The sequence below is a fragment of the Amphiprion ocellaris genome, chromosome 5 (genome assembly GCF_022539595.1).
Source record: "Amphiprion ocellaris isolate individual 3 ecotype Okinawa chromosome 5, ASM2253959v1, whole genome shotgun sequence".
Lineage (NCBI taxonomy): Eukaryota > Metazoa > Chordata > Actinopteri > Pomacentridae > Amphiprion > Amphiprion ocellaris.
In genome coordinates, this window is record NC_072770.1 from 24951524 (window position 1) to 24973584 (window position 22061).

Genomic DNA, 22061 nt, shown 5'->3' on the forward strand with positions numbered 1-22061 from the left:
TTATTATTATTATTATTATTATTATTATTGTTAGTAGTAGTAGTAGTAGTAGTATTACTAGTAGTAGTATTGGTCCTTATGGCTGATTTTTTAAAATATATTTCTAAATGTGCCATTATAATGTATTTATTTAATTATTAGTAGTAAAGCAGAGTTGTTGGAGCTAGTTTTATAAACAAAAACAGATCTGAATGGTCCTTAGATGATTAATTCATCCATCCATCCATTATCTTTACACCACTTAATCCTCACTAGGGTCGCGGGGGGGGCTGGAGCCTATCCCAGCTGACTCGGGCGAAGGCAGGGGACACCCTAGACAGGTCGCCAGTCTGTCACAGGGCCACATACAGAGACAAACAATCACTCTCACATTCACACCTACAGGCAATTTAGAATGATCAATTAACCTCAGCATATTTTTGGACTGTGGGAGGAAGCCGGAGTACCCGGAGAAAACCCACGCATGCACAGGGAGAACATGCAAACTCCATGCAGAAAGGTCCCGGGAAAGCTGGGACGTGAACCAGGGATCTTCTCGCTGCAAGGCGAAAGTGCTAACCACTATACCACTGTGCAGCCCTGATTAATTCATGGAACCCTTTATTAAACTACAATGGTGAGGAGGCTTCAATTACAGTTTAGCAGAGTAGGGAAAATAAAGGAAGAAGAAGGCCCAAATATAACTTGGAAAACGATCTAAATAAAATAAAATATCAATAGGAAAAGTGATCAAAATAATAATAATAATAATAATAATAATAATAATAATAATAATAATAATAATAATAATAATAATGATAATGATAGTAATAACAACAACAGTAAAACATTAATTGGAGCATTTAAGGCTTAAAATAAATGAATCTGAAAAAAACCTGGAAGCAGAGTAAAATTAAATCAAAATCTTAAATTATTCTGAAGATAAAAATGTGTCAAGCTTTAAATTGTTCTCCAGGTTTCTCCAGGTTTCAGGTGCATAATGGGAAAACAGTTTCTTCTAGTTTCTTCTGCAGCGTGATCTGATCATTCATGCGTCCGTGCTGTAGACAGCAATAGTTATATGGGGGGGTAAAGAATGAGTGAGGATCTCACAATAAATAAACCCCAGTGTCAGCCACAGTGAGAGTCATCCAACCTTAGCATACAGCTCACAGTATGATACAGAGTATTAAAATTATGACCAGTAATTGCTCTGAATGCAGAATAATTAACAATGTCTGAAAGGCAAAAATCACAGTCCAGTACTGAAAAGTTGCCTCAATAGTTGGAGAGGAAAGAATTCATACACAAATCTTTGTTCATTTGGTGGATCTTTTCTGTAGTCTTAAATTTTTGGTGAGACATCAGTGAAACATTTATTGAAATTAAACCATGTGAGAAGTTTAGAAGAAAAATCACTATTCGCTGGAGCTGTTACCGTCTCATAAACATCTGAAATGTGACTCCAACTTCGCACTGATTTTTGTAAGAGGTCAGAAGCAAAAACAGTCTGAACGCACTGATTTTTATTTATTTTAATATTTGTTGCATTTTAAAAGCTTGTTTTGTGATCCATTATGAAAAATCTTCCTCTTACAAGTTATTAGAGCTGCGAAATAAATGTGATGAAGTAAAAAGTACAATATTACTATTACTGTGTGAGAGCATTGTATGTTTAAGTTCTGGAGTGCTTATTTTGGTTTTCTCTTGTGTCTTTAGTTAATATCTATGAGCAATTGTGGATATGACACAAAATAAATCTATTTATTTCTGTTCAATACATACAATTCTGATTTGTTGTAAATGTAACCAAATACATAGTCAAATAACTGAAGTGATTTTTGCTAATTACTGCAACAAATAATCCATAGAATACAGAAACTACTCTGAAATGTATTTTTTTGCCTGATACTATGTCCTTAATTCTACTCATGTTTTTACCTGCAGCAGACATGTTCACAGTGTTTGCATTTTTTCTGAAGTAACACATCAGTGTTGCCATCATTGCTGACAATATTGAGTCAAAAAACCTCTCATCTTTGAACCTTGTTTTATAAGAAAAAATATTCCGTGTGGCTGAAAGTGCTATCTCCAAAATCAGACACTTCCCTTTATGATTTACATTCTGAACTAATTATTTTTTTGCCCAGTTCAATTAGCAGTGGCAAGATCTTCTCATATACACTCTACCTACAGTAAATCTACTGCATATCAGCAGAACAGCTGCCTCTATAAATGAAAAAAGTGATGCAAATGTAACCAAAAGAAGAGTAGAAATTGTATTAAAATATGGACCAAAAATCCTAAGTCTAAGTCCCAAAACTGTTCAATTAAAAGAAGCAGTGAGATGTGCAAAATCTGTTTACTTTTATCACCATCTTTCAACAAACAGAATCCGATCTGATCTGCAGTCTTTGCAAATATACACAAAATCAAACATACAACTGTGAATTATGTGTAACAAATACATGTGTAAAATAAAAAAAATCATACAAAAATGATTTCCAAAGGCACTGTCAAAAACTACGTGGCAAGGTGCTGTGAAATATAGAATTCCACTGTAAGCAAGTTGTAAAACAAGATCCTAAATACTGAAATGGCATCGACATTCATGAACAATACAGAGGATACTATAATGTGAATATAGCTGCAAGCAGCAATAAAGGGGCCAAAGCAGTGCACAGGGCACAGTAACCATGGCAACATGATCTGATTATGTTGAACGTGTGGCTATAAGCAGTGATGGGGAAAAACGTGTTTTTGTTTACTGCAGCTTCCCGAACTGGTGAAATGATGCAGGTTTGTTTAGGAAATATTGGTGTCGACAATGAAGCAGATAGATATGATCTGACATGCTATTTGGTGGTGATGCTGCCCATTTTAATTGGCTACACAATAATTACTTGAGGCAAATACACCCATAGTTATTAGGTAAATTGCCTTTTTGCTTATTGCAGCCCCCCCACCTAGTGGTCAAATGAAGCAAACATTTTGTGCTTCCTGGAAATGTGGTCCTGAGTTCACATAGAAAGTTTGGTTTGGATAAAGTGTTGCTGAGATATGACCTCATGTTCTATTTGGTAGATTTTCCACGGCTCTTGATTGACACAGACTTGAAACTTGGTGAAAAGAATCAGGGGACTGTCCCCAATCACTGTTCGAAATGTGTTTTTCCACACCAGCTCTACAGCCTGCAACAGACTGCAATAACAGAGGAAAAAAGATGATGATAATGATGAAGTAGAAGAAGAAGAAGAAAAGGCACAAACACAATGGCTTCCTGTGCAGCTTCACTGCTTGGCACCCAAAGATATTACTGCACTTCAAAGAAGATACATTGATTTAAAACATTCTCACATCAAGAAGCAAAACAAAGCAAAAAAAAAAAAGACTTCATTCCTTCTGAGCCTGCTCATCTTTCACCTTCTCTACTTTCTTTTTTCTTTAAGTTAAATCCCTTCACATAGTAACGCAACCTTCAGTCATAACTTACCTACAGTCTGTCCTTGTCAACTCAGCTACTTCAGCCTACTTATCTTTGGTGGGTGTGTTGATGTGTGAATATACAGTGCAGTCCACTTCTAAACTACATGTTGATACACAGATAGCCGGGTGGGTGCAGGTAAGGCTGCCACAGTGGCACTTGATACTGAAGTGGGAAGGAGAAGGCATCAGTGTGAGTAGCAGCGGTGCTAAATCGAGGGGTGAAATTATCATCGCCTATTCAGCTTCGTCTGTCAGAGTGAACCTGGAAGGAGCAGAGGGACAGTCGGTTAATGACAAATAATCCTGATCATCAAACAAGTGGAAAAGGAAGAAAAAGGTAAACAGTTCAATGATAAGTCATTCAAAATGTACATAGAAACTTCACTATCCCTAAACACTATCCCTGCTATCCAACCATGAAAACGTGCTGCTTTTGAAATGTCACATTAACCTGACCATTAAGTTGACCTTAGACTGACTGTAAAGCCTGATCACAGTCTCTGGAACAATAATATTTCATGCACAATAAAGCACTTCAGTCAATTCAGTCTGCTCCGCTCACCATTCTGTGACACCAGACTTCAGGTCAATCTGAGCCAACTCGATCTGCACCTAAAAAAACATGAATGTCACGTCAGCATCTGTATAAACTGCAACTCTGAGTGAACACATTAAATACAGAGAATAAAACAGCCATGTAATGAATGGGAAGCTACCATACAGTCGACCTATAAGCATTCCTCCTCAGCATATCTGGGCAGATGTGCATTTGCCCAAATGATCCTAATATAAGTGTGCTGTGGAGTTGTTACATGACATTCTGTCTCTCTAAAAATGTCAGAGATAAATGTCAGACTGACCTGTCCAACGATGTCTCGGCTCCTGAATGAGGCTGAGTTATTTTTCACTGATACACTCAGACGCCTGTATCTTGTCTCCTCGAAAGGCAGATCATACTCAAACCTTGCACACAATCATAAACATGATTAGAACATGAACACAAATATAGATTTTCATATAATAAATGCAGGAAAGAAATATAGACACAGTGCAGTTACCTTTCACTGTATTCTGGGTTGAGATCTCTTTTCTTCACAGCCGTCTTTCTCTTAGTGGCCTTGCTTTTGTCTGGGAGCAGCATGAGGGAGACGTAGCTGTCTATGCCGTCCTTACCTTGTGATGACAGGCCTCTGCATGCAGAAAAGAGAAAACATCTTTACAGAATGGATTTATTTTTAAAGCATGGAAAAAGTCCAGTACAATTCAGTTCATAAACACAGCACTGTGTATGAAGCTTGTGTTGCTCATTTTATATTTGGGCTGCAATCAACAGTTTTCTTACTTTGTAGAGTTTTCTTAATGAGTTGAAGGTTCAAATGCAAACTTTTTTTCAATGTTTCTATAACCAGACATGTCTGGTTTCTATGTTTTACAAGGAGAATCAAAAACGCTGACTGTCTCAAGGTATGCTAAGTGTATTCTTGTAGCAAAAACAAAATCAAAAGCCAACCACAGTCACATTAAATTAGAGAATGTGCAAAATGAGGTTTATTACTTAATTAGAATATTTAACATTTTCAGTAGAACATAGAGACATGTTGTGATTGGTCTGTTCTCTAATTGTGCAGTCTGTACAAATGAGACACAAGATGTTTTTTTTTGGTAAACTTGTGTACTTTATCCCCTGGGGAAAAACAAGTATATCCTTTACCATGGCCCCATTTCACATGACAATTACATGTATGTCATTGGAAAGTGTCTTGGCAAACACACCTGCAAGCATGGACGACAACGATGAGCTTTCTCTCCTGCGAGGCGTATGAAAGAGACAACTTCACCTGCCCATTTCCAGATCCACAGTCAGAGGCAGCACAAGGCAGACTCCCTGTACTGATCATATCCACCATTTTGGAATCCAGAATCTATTGAAAACAAATTCAGAAAAGCAGTGACGGTCAGGATTGACTGGCTGAATGTCCAAAGCTCATATCATTCATATGTAATCACCTTGAGTTGTGCCCTCAGCAGCATCTGACTCTCAGGTGAGGCTCCATCCAGATGGAACCACTGATCCAGGACCAGCTGTGGCTCTGCTAGCAGCTCCTTGACAGAAATCACCAGAGATCCCATTGGCTGATCCCAGCCACTGGACAACTGCAATGCAAGATTCAATGTTATTACTGATATATACAAGCACATTTCACTTGTACCCACAAATGGATGAAATAAGCAACAACAGAAACACAAATTCTGCAAACAAACAGAAATAAATTCCTTGCCTTCATTACAAGCATCTGTTGTTTAGGGTCATGTACCAGGAAGTAGAAAGACTCATTCCACTGAGGATTGGTGCTGCGGTCACACAGCTAAAGAGGCATGATGGAATGATAAGATAGTTAGAACAATAAAAATTCATTTATCACGCTGAGTAAAAGGCAAAATGTGTCAGGAGTCTGACTTTGGTTTTGTAGGTTGTTTCCCCCAGAACGAGCTCCGCTCCTGCTTTGGGTTCTTTTCCACTCTTCTTCAACTGCCCGGTAAAAGAGAGAAGTTCATGTTACATTGCATGTGCAATCTCACTTTTTATTAACTACTGCGCAGTATGTAAATAGAGTGCAGGTGACTTACAGGTAACGAATGTGCTCTCTCTAAGTGGACAAAGAGCAGAGCTGCAGAAGGGACAGCTTTGTTCTGATACGACTGCAGAGACTGAAGCTGCAGCACCTGTGACATGAAGCGCAGCCAGTTAGGTGTGATAATTACGCTGCAAAGTGAATAATGTGTGTTGTGCGCTGGAATGTGACTCAACAACTTTATCTCGGAGGCTGGAGACACTTCAGAACTCTGTGTTTCAATAAAAAAGAGCAAGGTTAAAGCTAGTGAGTGATAACATTGTGAATGAGGGCCGACCTGGTCGAGCCTGACTGAGTCTGACACTGTAGGAACCCATTCCAGTATCAGGTGAAGCCGTCCAGATTTCACGTCATTCAGAGTGTACCACTGCAACAGAGACAATTTCAGTTTAAGAAGTAGAGCAACACCCTTTAGACAAGGAAATAAAACAAGGCAGAGCTCAGAAATCACATGGTACCAGTTCAGATAATGAGTTATTGACTAACCTGATCTGTGTACTGTGATCTCATGACCTCATTTAGCTTGATGTTGAATCTGTAAACATGAGTGCAGGAAAATCATCAACAACAACAGGATTTTCATGAATAATCCTTGAGTAAATATATATACAAAAAGCCATATGAAATATTCAGTGAATATTAATGTTTTGCAGCTGAACAGCTCTAATGGTCTACAACTAAAATAACATTTTATACAAAAGCAAACAAGCTTGCTGGTCCACCATGAAACGATTTATTATTTCTTGCTCTAAAGTTTATTCCACAGCATTTTGACACAATGGCGCCACTTAAAGTCTAAAATTGAACTGAAGTAGCATTGCTAAATCAGTGATGCATTCATAATTTTCCGTGGAAAATGAAAAGCCACAACATGCAGATGCAGTGTACACAAGAGTATACACTTTTCATCTAGAGTAATAATTAAAGTTTACAGGACACACACCTTCCTAGGAAGTCATCAGAATCTAAATCCTTATCAAATGCTTCAATCTTGATCTCCTGGACGCTGTGCCCACTCAAAACAAGCTGTTCAAAACAAACAGAAACACATGTAAAAAAGAGACTGTAGAAGCAGTGAATTCCAAACCATATATCATAGTTTCACCTAAAAAACAACAACAACAACAAATGCATACCTCATACATTTCATTCCACTTTGGGTTGAGATTCTCTTTGATAACATGGCTCTTAAATGTAACTCCCCCTATGTTGATCTTGACATAGGGATCACTCTTGCCCTTCACCATTCCTCCCATCAGGTTATCCTTTGCCACCAGATTCTGGGCCTCCAGCAGGTGAATCCTCAGTAGCCCCTACAGGATGGAAATTGTAAGTGTTGTGCAAATGTATGCAAAGCCCTGGAGCACACATTTGTTCCCTACTAGTACTACTAAAGTACTACTTGGTCACACATTAAGCAACTGCAGTAGGTTAACATTAACTTCTATAGGGTAGTGGATAAGTGGTCTTTTCTAAATTAAGCTTAATAAAACTTGTAAAAATTCCTAATCAAATAAGCCTTATGTATAAATAACATAACATTTGGCACATACTCAGTTGTATTTTGGACCTCTGAATGTAAATCTGTCATACAAGCTGGCATAATACAGACACCGATGCAGAAGTTCAACATACTACACACCAGATCTACCAAAACAGCAGAGGAAGCTGGAATGAATGAAGCAGGCTGGACTTGTGTGTGTGATATTTTGGAACAAGAGGAAGTGGGACACTCACAGGAAAATAGTGTGTTATTATAAATAGTTATTTAAAAATTCACATGATTCATCCAATTATTCACCCTCAAATGATTGGTGATACAATGAATGATTGGTAATGTATTGTTGTGCTCCATTAAAATGAAAAAAAATAACAATTTTTGATATGGCTTCATCTGAAATAGCTCAGTAGGGAGAGTGCTACACTGAAGATCTAAGGGTCCCTGTTTCAATGCTGGGTTTGCGCAAGTTGGAGTTATCTTGAAGTAATATTTGCTCAGTAAAGCTACTGATTATTTAGCCCCAGCCTCACATTTTAATCCTTGAGGCCACTAACAACAGAGTGGGATATGCAGCTTAGGATGAGACTTCATTTTACTGGCAGAGGAGTACAGGACACTGCATTTTACCATACAGTCCTGATGGAAATGTTCATCCATTGTTTCAAATAATGCAAATATGAAGGAAATGACAGTGGACAAAAGCAGCAAATTGCATTGCATGGCCTTTGAAAGCAAATTATTCAGATTCCATTCTGCTGATGAAGGCGTAACTAAACCCACCTCTTTACCAAAGTCCAGGCTCGGGGTTGTGTTTGGTGGAAGAACTTCATGAGGTGTAGGTATTTCTGGGACTTCTGCAGGTTTCACAGTGTCAGTAGGAAGACCTGTCACTGTGGTGTGTACAAGACTGTCTAAACCAGTACTACACACACACACACACACACACACACACATAGACACACACATACACACAGTGCAGAATGCATTAAGTGTTTGTTGTTATGCTTTTTTTCTTCAGAGCAAAAAGAAACTGCCATATTTGCTGTGATGTGAAGCTCACCCTTCTGTCCTAATTTGCTGTGGTTCAAAGTCTCCTTTGAAACTTGGCCTTGTGGGAAGCTCCTCTGCATCGGCTGGTTCTTCCACCAGCTGCCAAGATTACATTAAGTTATGAAGGTAAAAATAGACATTTAGAACATAATAACATCTTACTTCCATGTGATGCGACTCACTGCAGCAGCAGGAAATGTATCAAGTGGAGCTGGAGCAGGCTTTTCAGTGGAGGGGGCAGGATCTGCCTCTGCTGATCCAGGTTGTTCAGGCTGGTTTAATACTGAAACAGACCTGAAAACAAGAGTACTGTTAAAAACACATGAGAGCCACAGTGGAACTGATTAGACAGTAGCTTCGCTTGGCTACAAATGAACTCATTCTGTGCAGTTGCTTTGCGTAAATTATGTCTTAAAGGAGTATACTCCCTGATGTATCCCCATCCTCTCATTCCTTCACTCACCCACACTACTGCACTTTGTATTTTGTGTTTGTTTGTACATGTTTTTGTTTCAAATGTGTATTTAAACAGTCTGAGGATGGATACACAGACAAATCAGACACACATGACTCACTCATGTGTTGGCAGCTCTGAGCTTTTTCCTTCCTCACTAGCTGCTCTGGATGTCCTTTCAGTGGCAATCAGCTCTTCTTTCTTTGAACCAGTTACAGATGGCACTGGAACTTCGGTCATTCTTGAGTTAAGGATCTGCAAAAAACAAACTTCCTCTTATTTTCTTCTATGTCAAACACAACTGGACTAACCCCCAGTGTGTATTTATTCTCATACCTTGAGTTCAGCCCTCAGGAGGATCTCACTTTCAGGCAAAGCTCCATCCAGATGCATCCACTTGTCCAGGACCAGCTGTGGTTCAGAGAGAAGCTCCCTCACTGGAACCACCAGAGATCCCATTGGCTGGTCCCAAGCACTGGACAACTACAGATCCCAGGACACATTAGTGATGCCATTAAGAACTTGAGATGTTCCTGATAATAGCAATGTGCTTTAAATGTTGTACATTAACACTGTGGGACACTCTTTACCTTAATTATGAGCATCTCCTCTGTGGGATCACGAACCAGGAAGTAGAAGGGCTCGTTCCACTCAGGGGCTCTGGAGCGATCACATACCTTAGGAAAGAAGAGGGGTAAGTGGAGCAGATCCTTTAACTGATTGTAGGATAACAAAGATGTACTGCACATTTACTGCACTTTGATTTGATTGTTTCTTAACACTACGGTATCAGCAGGGAAGTGGAATGGAAGTATTGACACATGCTGCTATCAAGTGTTGTGTCTTTTTCAATTCCACCACTGGAGGGAGCTAAAGTTAGCATTTTCATATTCTTAACACCGGCTTTTTATTCAGTTATTCCTTAAAAAGTTATTCATTTACCAAAACAGTAGGTATGTTCACGGGGAACTGTAATGGAGACCTTTTTTATCACATTTTATTTAGTAAATTATTAACACACTCTTTGAACCTCAAGTAATGTCTGGGAGTTTTCTGCTCCAGTCACATTTTTACTGAGTGTCAATAAAGTCTCATACCTCAATGGAAACAGCACAGACATAATCAAAACTTGGAAAATTACATTTAAATTGGTTTTCATAAGTTTCTCTTATCTGTTTTGTGAAAGAGCAGCCTGCAGTTTAACCCAGTTCAGCCAAAAAGTTCCTGAATTCTTGTCACTTGACTGTTGGTCATAGCTGAGTCAATAATGTATCCATGGTAGCACAAGGAGCACACAATGTTTTGTTTTCTATAGAATCCTGTTAGTATAAACTGTTAATTTTTGTCAAATTTTAAATAAGACACATAGAATAAAACAATTTTGATGAAATATAAACATTTAAGGCTTACATTCGGTGGAATTCCAGACTAAATAGCTTACAGATGAGTAGTTCAAAGACAGTGGGAAAATTTTAAATTTGGGAAATTCTTGAGTCTGATAAATGTTGGAAGTTTGGCAATTTTATGCCTTTCAAACCCACTGGCAGGCTTTGGGGTTCAGATTGTTAATTAATCCAAAAAAGATCAACCAATATGACAATGACAATAAATACTAGTTGCAGCCCTGCATTGGCACTGCTAAGGTCTGTGTGAATTTGCTTCATTTTTATAATATCAATGCCATACCTTAGTTTTGTAGGTTGTATCACCAAATACAAGCTCAGCTCCAGCCTTGGGCTCCTTTCCACTTTTTTTAAACTGAACACAGAAAGACAAAAAACATTATATAATTAAATTTGTATCACTGTAATTAAGGCAACAATAGTTGAGAACCATCACTTCTTTAAAAAAATAAAACACTCCTGATTTACATTACTGCTTCATAAAATCCAACAATAGTGATTGTTGGTCATCCAGTCTTCTCTCTTTTTAAAAAAAAAATCATTACTTACTATTTAAAATAGATAGATAGATAGATAGATAGATAGATAGATAGATAGATAGATAGATAGATAGATAGATAGATAGATAGATAGATAGATAGATAGATAGATAGATAGATAGATAGATAGATAGATAGATAGATAGATAGACAGATACTTTATTAATTAATTAATTCAAGTGTTCAGCAGCTTACATACAACAACATAAAATAACAAAAAGGCAGGTTAGTAACATTAACATTAATGGTTAGCATATACTTTGAAGCAGTTATTTTCCAAACTGTTGTCTATCTTTATTCTGACACAGAACACTTATTATGGCATTTGTCAGTGCTCAAAATTACAGAGGACTCACAGGCAATGAGTGTGCTCTGTCCACATAAACAAAGAGCAGAGCTGCAGAGGGAACAGCCTTGTTCTGGTAGGACTGGAGAGACAGCAGCTGCATTACCTGCAGCAGAGAATCAAATAAAAAATACATTACAGTGACTCAGCACTCGTGAGGGCAGTAAATCAAGACAGGAAGGGATCCTATTAGAGATGGAACAGCACAAGTAACCAAAAGACGTGGGAGAATCACACAGCACAAATGATCAGGACTGCAAACATATGTGAATGAAAGAATTAGGAAATGATATAAACTGCACTAACTTGGTCCAGGGTGTCATTATGAGACACTGTTGGAACCCACTCCAGTATCAGACGGACACGACCGGACTTCACATCATTCAGGGTGTACCACTGAAACAGAGCATTCATAACTGAATCACAGCCCATAATTACATCAGAAGAGCACAAATTTACATAGAGTTTGCACAGAATACCCACCTGGTCTGTGTACTGGGAACGGATTATGTCTGCCACACTGATTTTCAATCTGTCCACAACAAAGAAGAAAATGCACATTATGCACACATGGAAAATAAAATGAGTCAAATGCACAATCTGTGAAGTGTGGCCCTTTACAGAAAATACCTTATTGTATCTCTAAGTCAAAGTCTTGTGCATCTCATAATATATATTTTTGTGGTCAAGCAACAATATTTTCAGCTCATGAACACATCTGTGTACTGGTTACTGTGCTGGGACAGTTAATTCTAGGGTATTAGGAACTTCCCCAAATGACAAAACCTCCACATTTGCCCTCACCTCCCCAGGAAGTCATCTTTGTCCAGGTCTTTATCATAGAGCTCCAGCTGCACCTCTTGTCCTGACTGAGGCTTCATCACCACCTGAAGAAACACAGATCAGTTAAATTTACAGTTAAATTAACAAAAATCTTTACATATTTATTTCCTTTTCTAGTTGTTCAGCCATTCATACACACCTCATACATCTCATTCCAGACTGGGTTGAGATTCTCCTTGACCACATTACTCTTAAACATGACATCTCCAACACTGATCTTGGCATAGGGGTCACTCTTGCCCTTCACCATACCGCCCATCATGTTGTCTTTGGCAATCAGACTCTGGGCCTCCAACAGGATGACTCTCAGCAGCCCCTACAGAGAAAGATAATTATTGCTTTTTACTAAATGTGATTTTGTCATGCTCTGTTTCTTGTACCTGCTACTTTAGATCACTATTTTTTACCTCACTGGCAAAGCTGATGTCTGGAGAAGTGTGAGGAGGTTGTGTAACGACAGGGACCGGTGGTTCTTCCACTTTCTCTTCAATCACATCAGCTGCTGTTTCCTTTACTTTAACATCTTCATTTACTGACACTGAAGAGCCAATAGTTTCCACAGGAGGAGCGTCCACTGAACTGGACCTAAAACCACAAAGAGCATCAATGAGGCAAATTGAAGAGATAATGAAGAAATGGAAAGCAAGAACAGACTTTTCTGAATGAACTGTCTTACCTGAGCACTGTGTGTGTCTCCTGTTTTCGCTGAGCAGGGGAAGGGTCCGACATTGATGTGACCTTAGCTTTCTCAGTGACACCAGGACATTTGCTAGGAATCAGCATCTGCAATGGAATAGATATTATTATTATTTCACTTAAGAACTGCAGTTTTGTAACAGTCTTGATTGCAACAAGCACAAATGAAAAGAACTGACTCCAAAGCCGCATGACAATGTGCCCTAAAAATTAAAGTACATAGTGAATAACTTCCTGAAACCCCAAAACCAGCTTGCTCATTTAAAAGGCATGTTTTCTATTAAAAATCAACAAAATTACACAATATATCAAAATCAAAACAGTAAAAATGGAAAAGAAGCATTTTAAACCTTCTGATCTTCAGAATCACATACATCACATACATTACACTGAGGAGCACAGAAATCAGTGCTCCTCAACGTAAACCAAGAGGCCTTTAGTAACTCAGCTGCAACCCCACGTGACAAAAAGTTTGGAATTTTTAAGCTGAACTCAGCTGAACTACAGGTTGTGTTTACACAGAGCAGATAGGAGACAAGTATGAAAACAAACAAAACATGTAAGTAGCAAAGCATCTCTTGTATGAGTCATAATTTCTTATCCAGCTCTGTTACATCTATGGGCACTAGAAAAATGTTGCACATGTTGATTCCGGTTTTTTAAAATTTTATAAAATAAACAAAGAATGAATGTAAATTATGAATGTATTTCATTATACTGCCATATTGTTGCTTCTTTCTACTTCTAGCCATGGCTGTTCTGTTTCCACAGAGGGACAGGACTTGATATTGCAGTGAAAATAGCTTTAAATAACCCCAAAGTGCTTGAGTTGCAGTTGATTAAAGACAGAGGACAAAACACATAAATAATAGGGCACTCACTTACTTATTAGACATACAATAAATAAACTTAAATATTCAGATAAACGGATAAATAACAGACAGGGAGTTATCGTACCTTGAGTTCAGTCCTCAAAAGAAGCTGACTCTCAGGTGAGGCTCTGTCCAGATGGAACCACTGATCCAGGACCAGCTCTGGTTCAGACAGCAGCTCTCTAATAGGAACAACCAGGGAACCTATAGGCAGAGTCCAGGTGTGGGAGAGCTGGAGAAACACAATCCAGAAAGTGAGCACAGGAATATTTATATCTGAGAGATGTCATTATTTCTGTTGGTATTCAGTTATGCACTGAAGCCAGTTGACCTTAATGACAAGAATATCCTCTCTGGGGTCCTGAACCGGGAAGCAGAATGCCTCATTCCACTGAGGTGATGTTGTACGATCACACACCTTCAGAAGAGACATTATTTATTTATTTATTTATTTATTTAATAGACACTATAGAAAGTTCCTTAAAACTCAATATCATCAGAATGAGGTTTGAGGTCTTACTGTAGTTTTACGAGACATTTCTCCAAGAGTAATCTCTGCTCCTACTTTTGGATCTTTTCCACTTTTCTTCACCTGCAGAGGTACAGAATAGACGACAATGTTAACCCGGAGTTCAGCAGTTAACTGCTAATCCTACGCATTATCCTTCACAGCCGTATTTAAAGACTCACCGGTAAGCCGTGTGCTTGCTCGACATACACAAACAGAAGGCCTGCTGAGGGAACCGCCTTGTTCTGGTAAGACTGTCTGGAATAGAACTGAAGAACCTGGAGCCACAGGAACAAACTGAGGAATATGAATTCAGCTCAACAGAAAGTGTTTATTAATGCATGACTTGATCTGAAAATACTGACCTGGTCCAGTCTGTCTGACTCTGAGGCTGTTGGAACCCATTCCAGGACCAGATGAATTCGACCAGACTTCACGTCATTGAGAGTGTACCACTGAGAAATTTTTAAAAAACTATATTTTAATGCAAGAACTACTGGGCTGGGACCAAATAAGAAACTCCATTACACATTATATTTCCCGTAAGTAATTTTAGAGATAGTATTCAAACATATATTGTAGAAATATGCAACAGGTTGATTTAGGCCTAGGTTATATTGATAGATAGACTGCCCACCTGATCAGTGCACTGTGAATCAATGATGTCCTTCAGACTGATCTTCAGCCTGCATGTCAAGACATGTGAGATTAAAACTTATCCAGAATCAAAGTCACGTGTTAATATTAAATGACATGTTACCTGCCCATGAAGTCGTCCTTCATATCCATGTCTTTGTCAAGCACCTCCACATGCAGCTCCTGACCTGGAAGCTCAGTCAGAATCACCTGCAGGGCAAACAAAGTTACACATTTATCTTTGGCCAGTTAAACAGTTAAATACCATGACATTTACGAACACACAATTTCTCAGCAATGCACATTTACTCACCTCATACATCTCATTCCAGGTGGGGTTTAGATTGGCCTTGACCACATGGCTTGTGAATGTTTCTCCTCCGATGTTGATCTTGACGTAGGGGTCACTCTTGCCCTTCACCATGCCTCCCATCAGGTTATCTTTAGGAACAAGATTCTGGCCCGCCAATAGGTGAATCCTAAGCAGCCCCTGGAAAAAGCATAAATGAATTTCAAATAATTATGTGAAAGGAGCTTAATTTTTTAGAAATAAAAACATGTAATTGAACTGCCATCCATTACCTCTGTGGCAAAGCTGGGATGAGGAGAAGTCTGCTGAGGCAGGTGTTTGGACAATCCAGCCTCCAGAGTAGATGACACCTCAGATGAAATACGATCCTCATCTAACCACAGGACCTTTGTTGAAATGCAAAAAAAACAGAGCCAGAAAGAAACTAAACAAAAAACATATGTAATGTTGATGATATAATTAAGACTTCCCTACTTGTTTTTTCATTGTATTTCAAGGCATTTATTACTCTAATGCAGGGCAGCATCAGTAGGTAGGTCTTGTTGCCATTTACCCTGAGAATTGTGTTGATATAGATGCGACTAGCTGATCCCGAGTTGTCCAACTGGAACCACTGATCCAGAGAAAGATTGGAATTTGACAAAACACGGGACAAAGGGATGGTCAGACTGCCCAACGTCTGCACACGGTCAGCATCTTTCACCTAATGAAGCAAAGCCAAAACAAAGTTTGGAAATCAGATTCTACACACAAGATTTAGTGCATAGCAGCTAGTCTTATGAGCTGTTACCTGAATGTCTATGTCTTGTTTGCGAGGATCTTGGATGAAGAAAGTAAAAGCTTCTTCCCACTCTGGATTTACGGTTGTGTAACAAGTCTAAAAACAAGAATAAACTGTTTGCAAATGGAAAAGAAATAAATGAAACCTAGTCGACATTATTTTACTGGCATTCCCGGCAGATATACCTTGCTTTCTCTAGTGATGTCCTGCACAGACAGCTGCACCATGGGATTGGGCTCTTTATTTCCCTTCTTCATCTAAAAGACACACAGTTGCAGACATATGAACACACAGAAAGGCATGTGAACAATTGTGTACTGTAACCAAGAGCAGAGCAAAAATAGACTTATCTTCAGTACCGTTCTGACAACACTAATGTGAATAATAGTTTGTACAAGGCCACCATAGCAACAGCACAAATAACCAAAAGGAAGCACCACACAGTGCAGAGTATTCAGGAAGTATAAATCTGCATAGAATAAAAAAACACAAAGCCTGGGTTTCACTCCAAAGATTCAATCACTGCTGTTCCCTTCTGTATGATGATTTGTGTGAAGAAACAGCAGAAATTAGCAGAGTAAGATATTTGTGTTAGATAAAATTAGCTACATTCATTCTCAGGGCAACAGAATAAATGGCATTTGAGGCCAAGGCAACAATGATGTGGAATGTGAAACACATGGCAGTTAGAGCTCTGCCTCATTTAACCACACACAGGAAGCAGCTCGGAGCTGCACACGAATGTGGGCAGAGAGGGTAGAGATATTTGACTCACGGGAAGTGCCTCAGCCTTGTCCAGATACACAACCAAAATTGCTGAAGAAGGGGGATCGGCAGTCTTACAAGTGACACTTTCATTCCTTTTTAGGATCTAAGATGAAAATTGCAAATATTTTTTAATGTAATTGTTGACAGATACACAAAAGTCATTCTAAATTAGAATCACCAGAATAATGCATAGGTGAAAATGACTCAAACCTGATCTAGTCGATCAGTGCTAGGCAGCAAGGCCAACCACTCCAATCTGAAATGAACCCGTCCAGATGGAGTGTCTTTCAAAGTAAACCACTGGGAAGACAGATGAAGACATACATTTCCAACTCAACGATTAAAAAACTGTTTATATGAATTGTGACTAAAATGCTCTAACTTTTCACTTACATCGTCTACAACTATGGATTTCTTCACAATGCCCAAATCCAGTTTGGTCCTATATGGAAGAAAAGAGCAAGAAAGAATCACTAAAAGATGAAAGAGTAAATGCCATTGTGAAAAATTAAGGGATCAATAGCAGAGAGAGCTGGTTCTGTAGCTTTAAAATGATATGCTTTATTAATGGGACGTGTGTTTTACCCGACTGTTCATGAAAGGTGGGAAACAAAAGCTGAAAATGCGACATTCAACAGAGGCAAAAAAGAGACATGAATTATGCACATGTACCTGCCCAGGAAATCATCCTGGTCTGGGTCTTTGTCATAAACCTCCACCTCCAACTCTTGTCCAGGCACTTCATGGACAATAACCTGATGTGCAGGACACACACAAGGACATGAAGACTGACAGAGGGATTTGTATGGAAGCTACTTGCAGCCTAATGAATAAAAATGACCACTGTCAGACCTGCAACAGTCAGATCCCTCGGACACAGAGAAAAGTGAAATGATGATATACATCAATGAAAAACACAGAATGTTCCAAAACCTGTACATGCAGTGGAATGATGGCACAAATTTTCAAGAAATGCTCTTTTCTCCTCACCTCATACATCTCTCGCCACTTGGGAGAGTCTGTGTTGTCGATGTGTTGGGAGGTGAAGGTCTGAGGGCCCACCCTTAATATGGCATAGGGGTCAGATAGACCAGCCATCACCCCCTTCACGTAGTTGTCCTTTGCTGCTAGACTCTGTGCCTCCACTAGATGGATTCGTACCACACCCTGAACGGAAAAAAGAGGGTAATATAGTGGTGTTTTTGGAGTATGAACTAAAATCATAGTCTCAACCTGAAGGTGCATATTGGGGCTTCACCCTGGGCAACGGAGAGCGTAGTTGGGCCACATGCAAGCCAGGAACCAGTGGAACAACCAGACGATTGGGCAGCACCAAGAAGGAGGCAATGGCATCCATAATCATGCTGTCTGACATGACACTGCAAGAAAGGGCAAAATTAACATTTCAGTGAAAACAGTGGGAATAAATTGCAACTCATTGTTTATTGAAACCCACTCTGTGATGAAATGTTTAAGGCTTTATGTATAAAAAGACTGTGGTTATTACTCATGTGTAAAGCAATACGAGGTAATTTTGTTACAACTCACTTGAGTCCAGGAATGTCCAACAAATTAGTCAGTCCAGTCCAGTTGATGTCTAGTTTCTGGGAAGAGATGAGAGAGAAGAATGCACAGTAAATCAATCAGGACTGATGAGAAATCAATAACATGAAAGGTATACGAGGCTATCCTGGGATAGTCACAGGAATGGGGGTTGAAAAGGACAAACAGAGGTGACTGTAGATGGACCTACAGGCCGGCGGATGAAAAACATGGTGACTGCACCCACGATGGGCACATCTCCAATCAAAGGCTCCAGAATCACCCGCATCATCCCATGGAGCTGACGACGGGGAAACAAAAAGAATGTCTTGAAACTATTGCTGAATACAGAGAAGCAGATGTTCGGGATATTTCAATCATTGGGCTTTAGATAGACATTAAATTTTGACTTTACATGAAATGCTGTTCTTATCTTAGTAACTAGAAGACACACCTGTATTCCTTTGACTCCAGCTTTGCAGAAGTATCTTTTCACTTCAACATTGATCTCTACATTGCCAACATAGCTGAGGATACAAGAACACAAAGTGTCATCTACAATGATGCCTTTGAAAAGCTCTTACACAGATTAAAGTACAAAGAGCAAAGGATAAACAGTCACCTGATGTACAGATCTAGCAGGACTTGTCCTTTGTCATTCTCTGTGTGTGCTTTGATCCCTACAACCTTCATGGCCTGAAGCAAGGAGAAAGCACATTTATTTGCACAGTACACATGACCTGCAGTACTTGTGTGAATCTTTCCAGTAGTGTCATAGTATAGTTAAACTCTCAATGCCTTCACCTTGTCTCCCATGTCCACCTTGGTGAAGCTGAGGGTCTGGAGGTGGGTGCTAGAGGCTCGGATAGATGGAGCGATGGTTTCTATCAGCAGCTTCTCAAGGTATTGACCAACAAAGGGCCACACCTGCTGCAGAACCTGTCCAGGCCACCAAACACATGCTATAAGGTGCTTTCACATGCAACAAGCATAACATACTATGCACATCTCTGCAGCACGCTACAACACACTACTGCTTTGAGCAAACTTTGGCATTGTAGCTCTGTAGTAACAAAAGCATCTGTCAGGTGCCTTGGCTTCCATAAGCAATAATAGAAGAATGACAGAGACAGCTGGAGCCAGTTGAGCCTCCTCAGCTGTTCATCTTATCTGGGTGCTTACACGCTGCATGATATGACAAATTCTGTGTTCTACATGTAGAAGTGTCCCACTTTCTATAGAGTATTAATGCTGCAATACAAACTTGTTTAGTTTTCAAGCCATTCTTACAGGGAAGAATCTAAAAGCAGAGGCAGTGTTTGGTTGCGTGCCTCTGCGACAGTAAAAAACCCCAGTGTTGGTTATAGTCTGGCATAAGTGGGGAATGAGTCATCAGCTGCATGCTTCTGTGGAGGATGAAGCCTGAGCAATAAGGGAATCTGCTGACCTCCCCCTCGAGTAAGCAGTCTCAAACCTCTGCTTTGTGTGCTCTCTGACGCTCAGATCTCGTGGTCTTGTTAGCCTGAATACTTTGATTCCTCTGTTTCTATATTAGTGGCCTTATTTCTCCGTGGGGACAGACTGTAGCTGCAGTTTTATTTAGTTTTTGGGGACTAAGCAGCTCCTCCCCCTTCCTGTAAGCCTGGCGGCCTGTAATGAAATGGAAATGTTGAGAGAGTTGCCTGGCATAAGGCCTGCTCTCTGCAGTGCAGACAGTGGCTACACTTATGGGGGTGTGGCCTTCTCTGGAACATGGCAGCAGCAACACTACCATCAGCTTGCAGCAGCTAATAACCTCGCAGACACTAGAAAGTGTCAATCAGCACAGCAGCTGAGCTACTGAATGGACAGACGTGTGTTTGCTGAGCTTATAAAAGAATGGACATTCAAACAATATAAAATATAAATGAGGCATAACAGGACATTGTTTATATTTTTACCTTATTCAGCCATTCCACTTTCTCAACATCTGGGAAGTTTACCTGAAGGTCAGAAACACAATGCAGGTACATAATTTAAATTGTGCATAGAGGCTGGTAAACACACAACAGGATAGGGAAATTATTGAGTCATAGACAATGCAGGTCTGGAACAGTAATCAGTAGCATAGCTGATATAATCCAAGAGTTTTATTCCACCAGGTTTAAGAGTGAGCAAATATTTCCAAGAATGTGGATAAAGCCAATTCACAAAGTCGACTGAATGATATGAGTATTGCATGGTTTAACTTTGCATTAACGTGAGGTGTGAGGATACATTTACAATGCAAGTGCTTGAAATGTTTTATCCATATTTATTGTTTCATTATTCATTATGTCATATGTTGAGCAGCACCGGACAACAATACTAAGATTCTCCTTTTTTTTGAAAACTTCAATGAGGAGATGCATGCTGTCTGGATACAAAACAAACAACAAACAAAATGATTGAAATCACTCACTGAAAGAGGAACCCGCAGGAACCTCATCTGGGTGTGGCCTGATGTTCTGAGTCAAAACAGGCCCGTGTGGGTTTCTGCATTTCCATTCCATATATTCTAAGGATGTATGTGTATATTTGCATAAGTTGCATCACTATTACTCATATATTTGTCATCCATCTTTGGTTACAATTGCAAACAGATTAGAGAGTTTAAGTGTTTTTGCATTTGCTGCAATACACGGATTGCTCTTTAAGTCAAGTTTAGTTTTGCAATCTAAACAAATACATGACATATTTTTAGCACCTGTGCAAGTGGAAATGATGAAGAGATACAGTACCACATACTGAATGACATAAAGGCACTTCTGCACATTTGGTTGAATGCATGTTTCAATGAGCACCTAAAGTTAATCAGTTCATTAAAGCTTTTCAAGAACAAATTACAGACTGTGGTGCAATATGTGGTTCCGCAATAAGTATTGCTTGGGCTGGTTCACTCAGGGATATTTCGAGTTTAGGGCTTTTGAATTCTCTTTAATGTGAGGTTACTCGGGGTCAAAGTGGGTGTTCACTTCTTATCTTACCCAAGCAGGGAGATCTCTCTTGATTTTGGACACTTTCATGGACGTGTACTCCTCCTCGTTGCTGAGCAGCTGGATGGCCGTCTTCAAACGCGCCTCCTTGGCCTCTCGGGCATGTTTCCATCCCGTGTAGACCATCATCCCGCACACCAGCAGACTGGTGCTCACCCGGTAATAACCCGCTAGATAGACGGGCAGCAGGGCGCCCAGACATTTCCCAAACGTCCACAGCACTGCGACCGCACTGATCCCTTTGGGTTTGGGACTTTCTGCCTCCACGGTGCTCAGCGCTTTATCCTCGCCGCTGCTTGCGCTCGGACACTCGGCGGCCTTTGGCTCAGTCGGCTCCGATTTGTCGCTCTGCATTGTGGTGTCTTTTCTGGACACTAACCTACAGCTGGACGCAAAATCCTCAATTTAAAACTATGCTCGGACTTAACGAGACTCACGCTTCCTGCCAGCTCCCCTTTCTACAAAAAACGCCCTGCTGCTCGTTTACTTTAAATGTACCGTCTTTGGTTCACCGTCCGTCCGAAGCGCATCTTATTTAACGGGACTAAAACGGTTCGTGTGGCCGTAAAAGTGGAGCAGTTGTATTAAATAAGCACAGTTGGAGGAGAAGTGGTCGACAGTGAGTTGTGCTCCTCACCCAGTCCCGTTAGCTGGATGAAAACACGCCCACTGGCACCGAAAAAAATGCATCTGTGACTCT

The 22061-nt window shown here is 39.8% G+C and overlaps 1 protein-coding gene across 1 annotated transcript; it reads right to left on the reverse strand.

Moving 5' to 3' along the window:
* Nucleotides 1-2325: 2325 nt before the first annotated feature.
* esyt1b (extended synaptotagmin-like protein 1b) lies at nucleotides 2326-22015 on the reverse strand. Its single transcript, XM_023288507.3, has 52 exons — nucleotides 21353-22015; nucleotides 20288-20329; nucleotides 19152-19286; nucleotides 18970-19043; nucleotides 18802-18874; nucleotides 18559-18648; nucleotides 18354-18409; nucleotides 18064-18184; nucleotides 17796-17972; nucleotides 17478-17560; nucleotides 17199-17247; nucleotides 17016-17105; nucleotides 16813-16908; nucleotides 16223-16294; nucleotides 16047-16133; nucleotides 15810-15959; nucleotides 15529-15642; nucleotides 15260-15436; nucleotides 15071-15156; nucleotides 14948-14996; nucleotides 14676-14765; nucleotides 14493-14588; nucleotides 14323-14394; nucleotides 14134-14220; nucleotides 13888-14034; nucleotides 12911-13017; nucleotides 12642-12819; nucleotides 12374-12550; nucleotides 12196-12278; nucleotides 11875-11923; nucleotides 11698-11787; nucleotides 11402-11497; nucleotides 10790-10861; nucleotides 9694-9780; nucleotides 9440-9586; nucleotides 9225-9358; nucleotides 8832-8943; nucleotides 8660-8748; nucleotides 8380-8521; nucleotides 7235-7411; nucleotides 7042-7124; nucleotides 6585-6633; nucleotides 6376-6465; nucleotides 6094-6189; nucleotides 5924-5995; nucleotides 5745-5831; nucleotides 5473-5619; nucleotides 5239-5387; nucleotides 4524-4655; nucleotides 4326-4428; nucleotides 4028-4077; nucleotides 2326-3727 (listed from the first exon to the last, which is right to left on the reverse strand). The coding sequence occupies exons 1-52, from the start codon at nucleotides 21713-21715 to the stop codon at nucleotides 3700-3702; spliced, it is 5502 nt and encodes a 1833-aa protein (XP_023144275.2). The 5' UTR covers nucleotides 21716-22015; the 3' UTR covers nucleotides 2326-3699.
* Nucleotides 22016-22061: the final 46 nt, after the last annotated feature.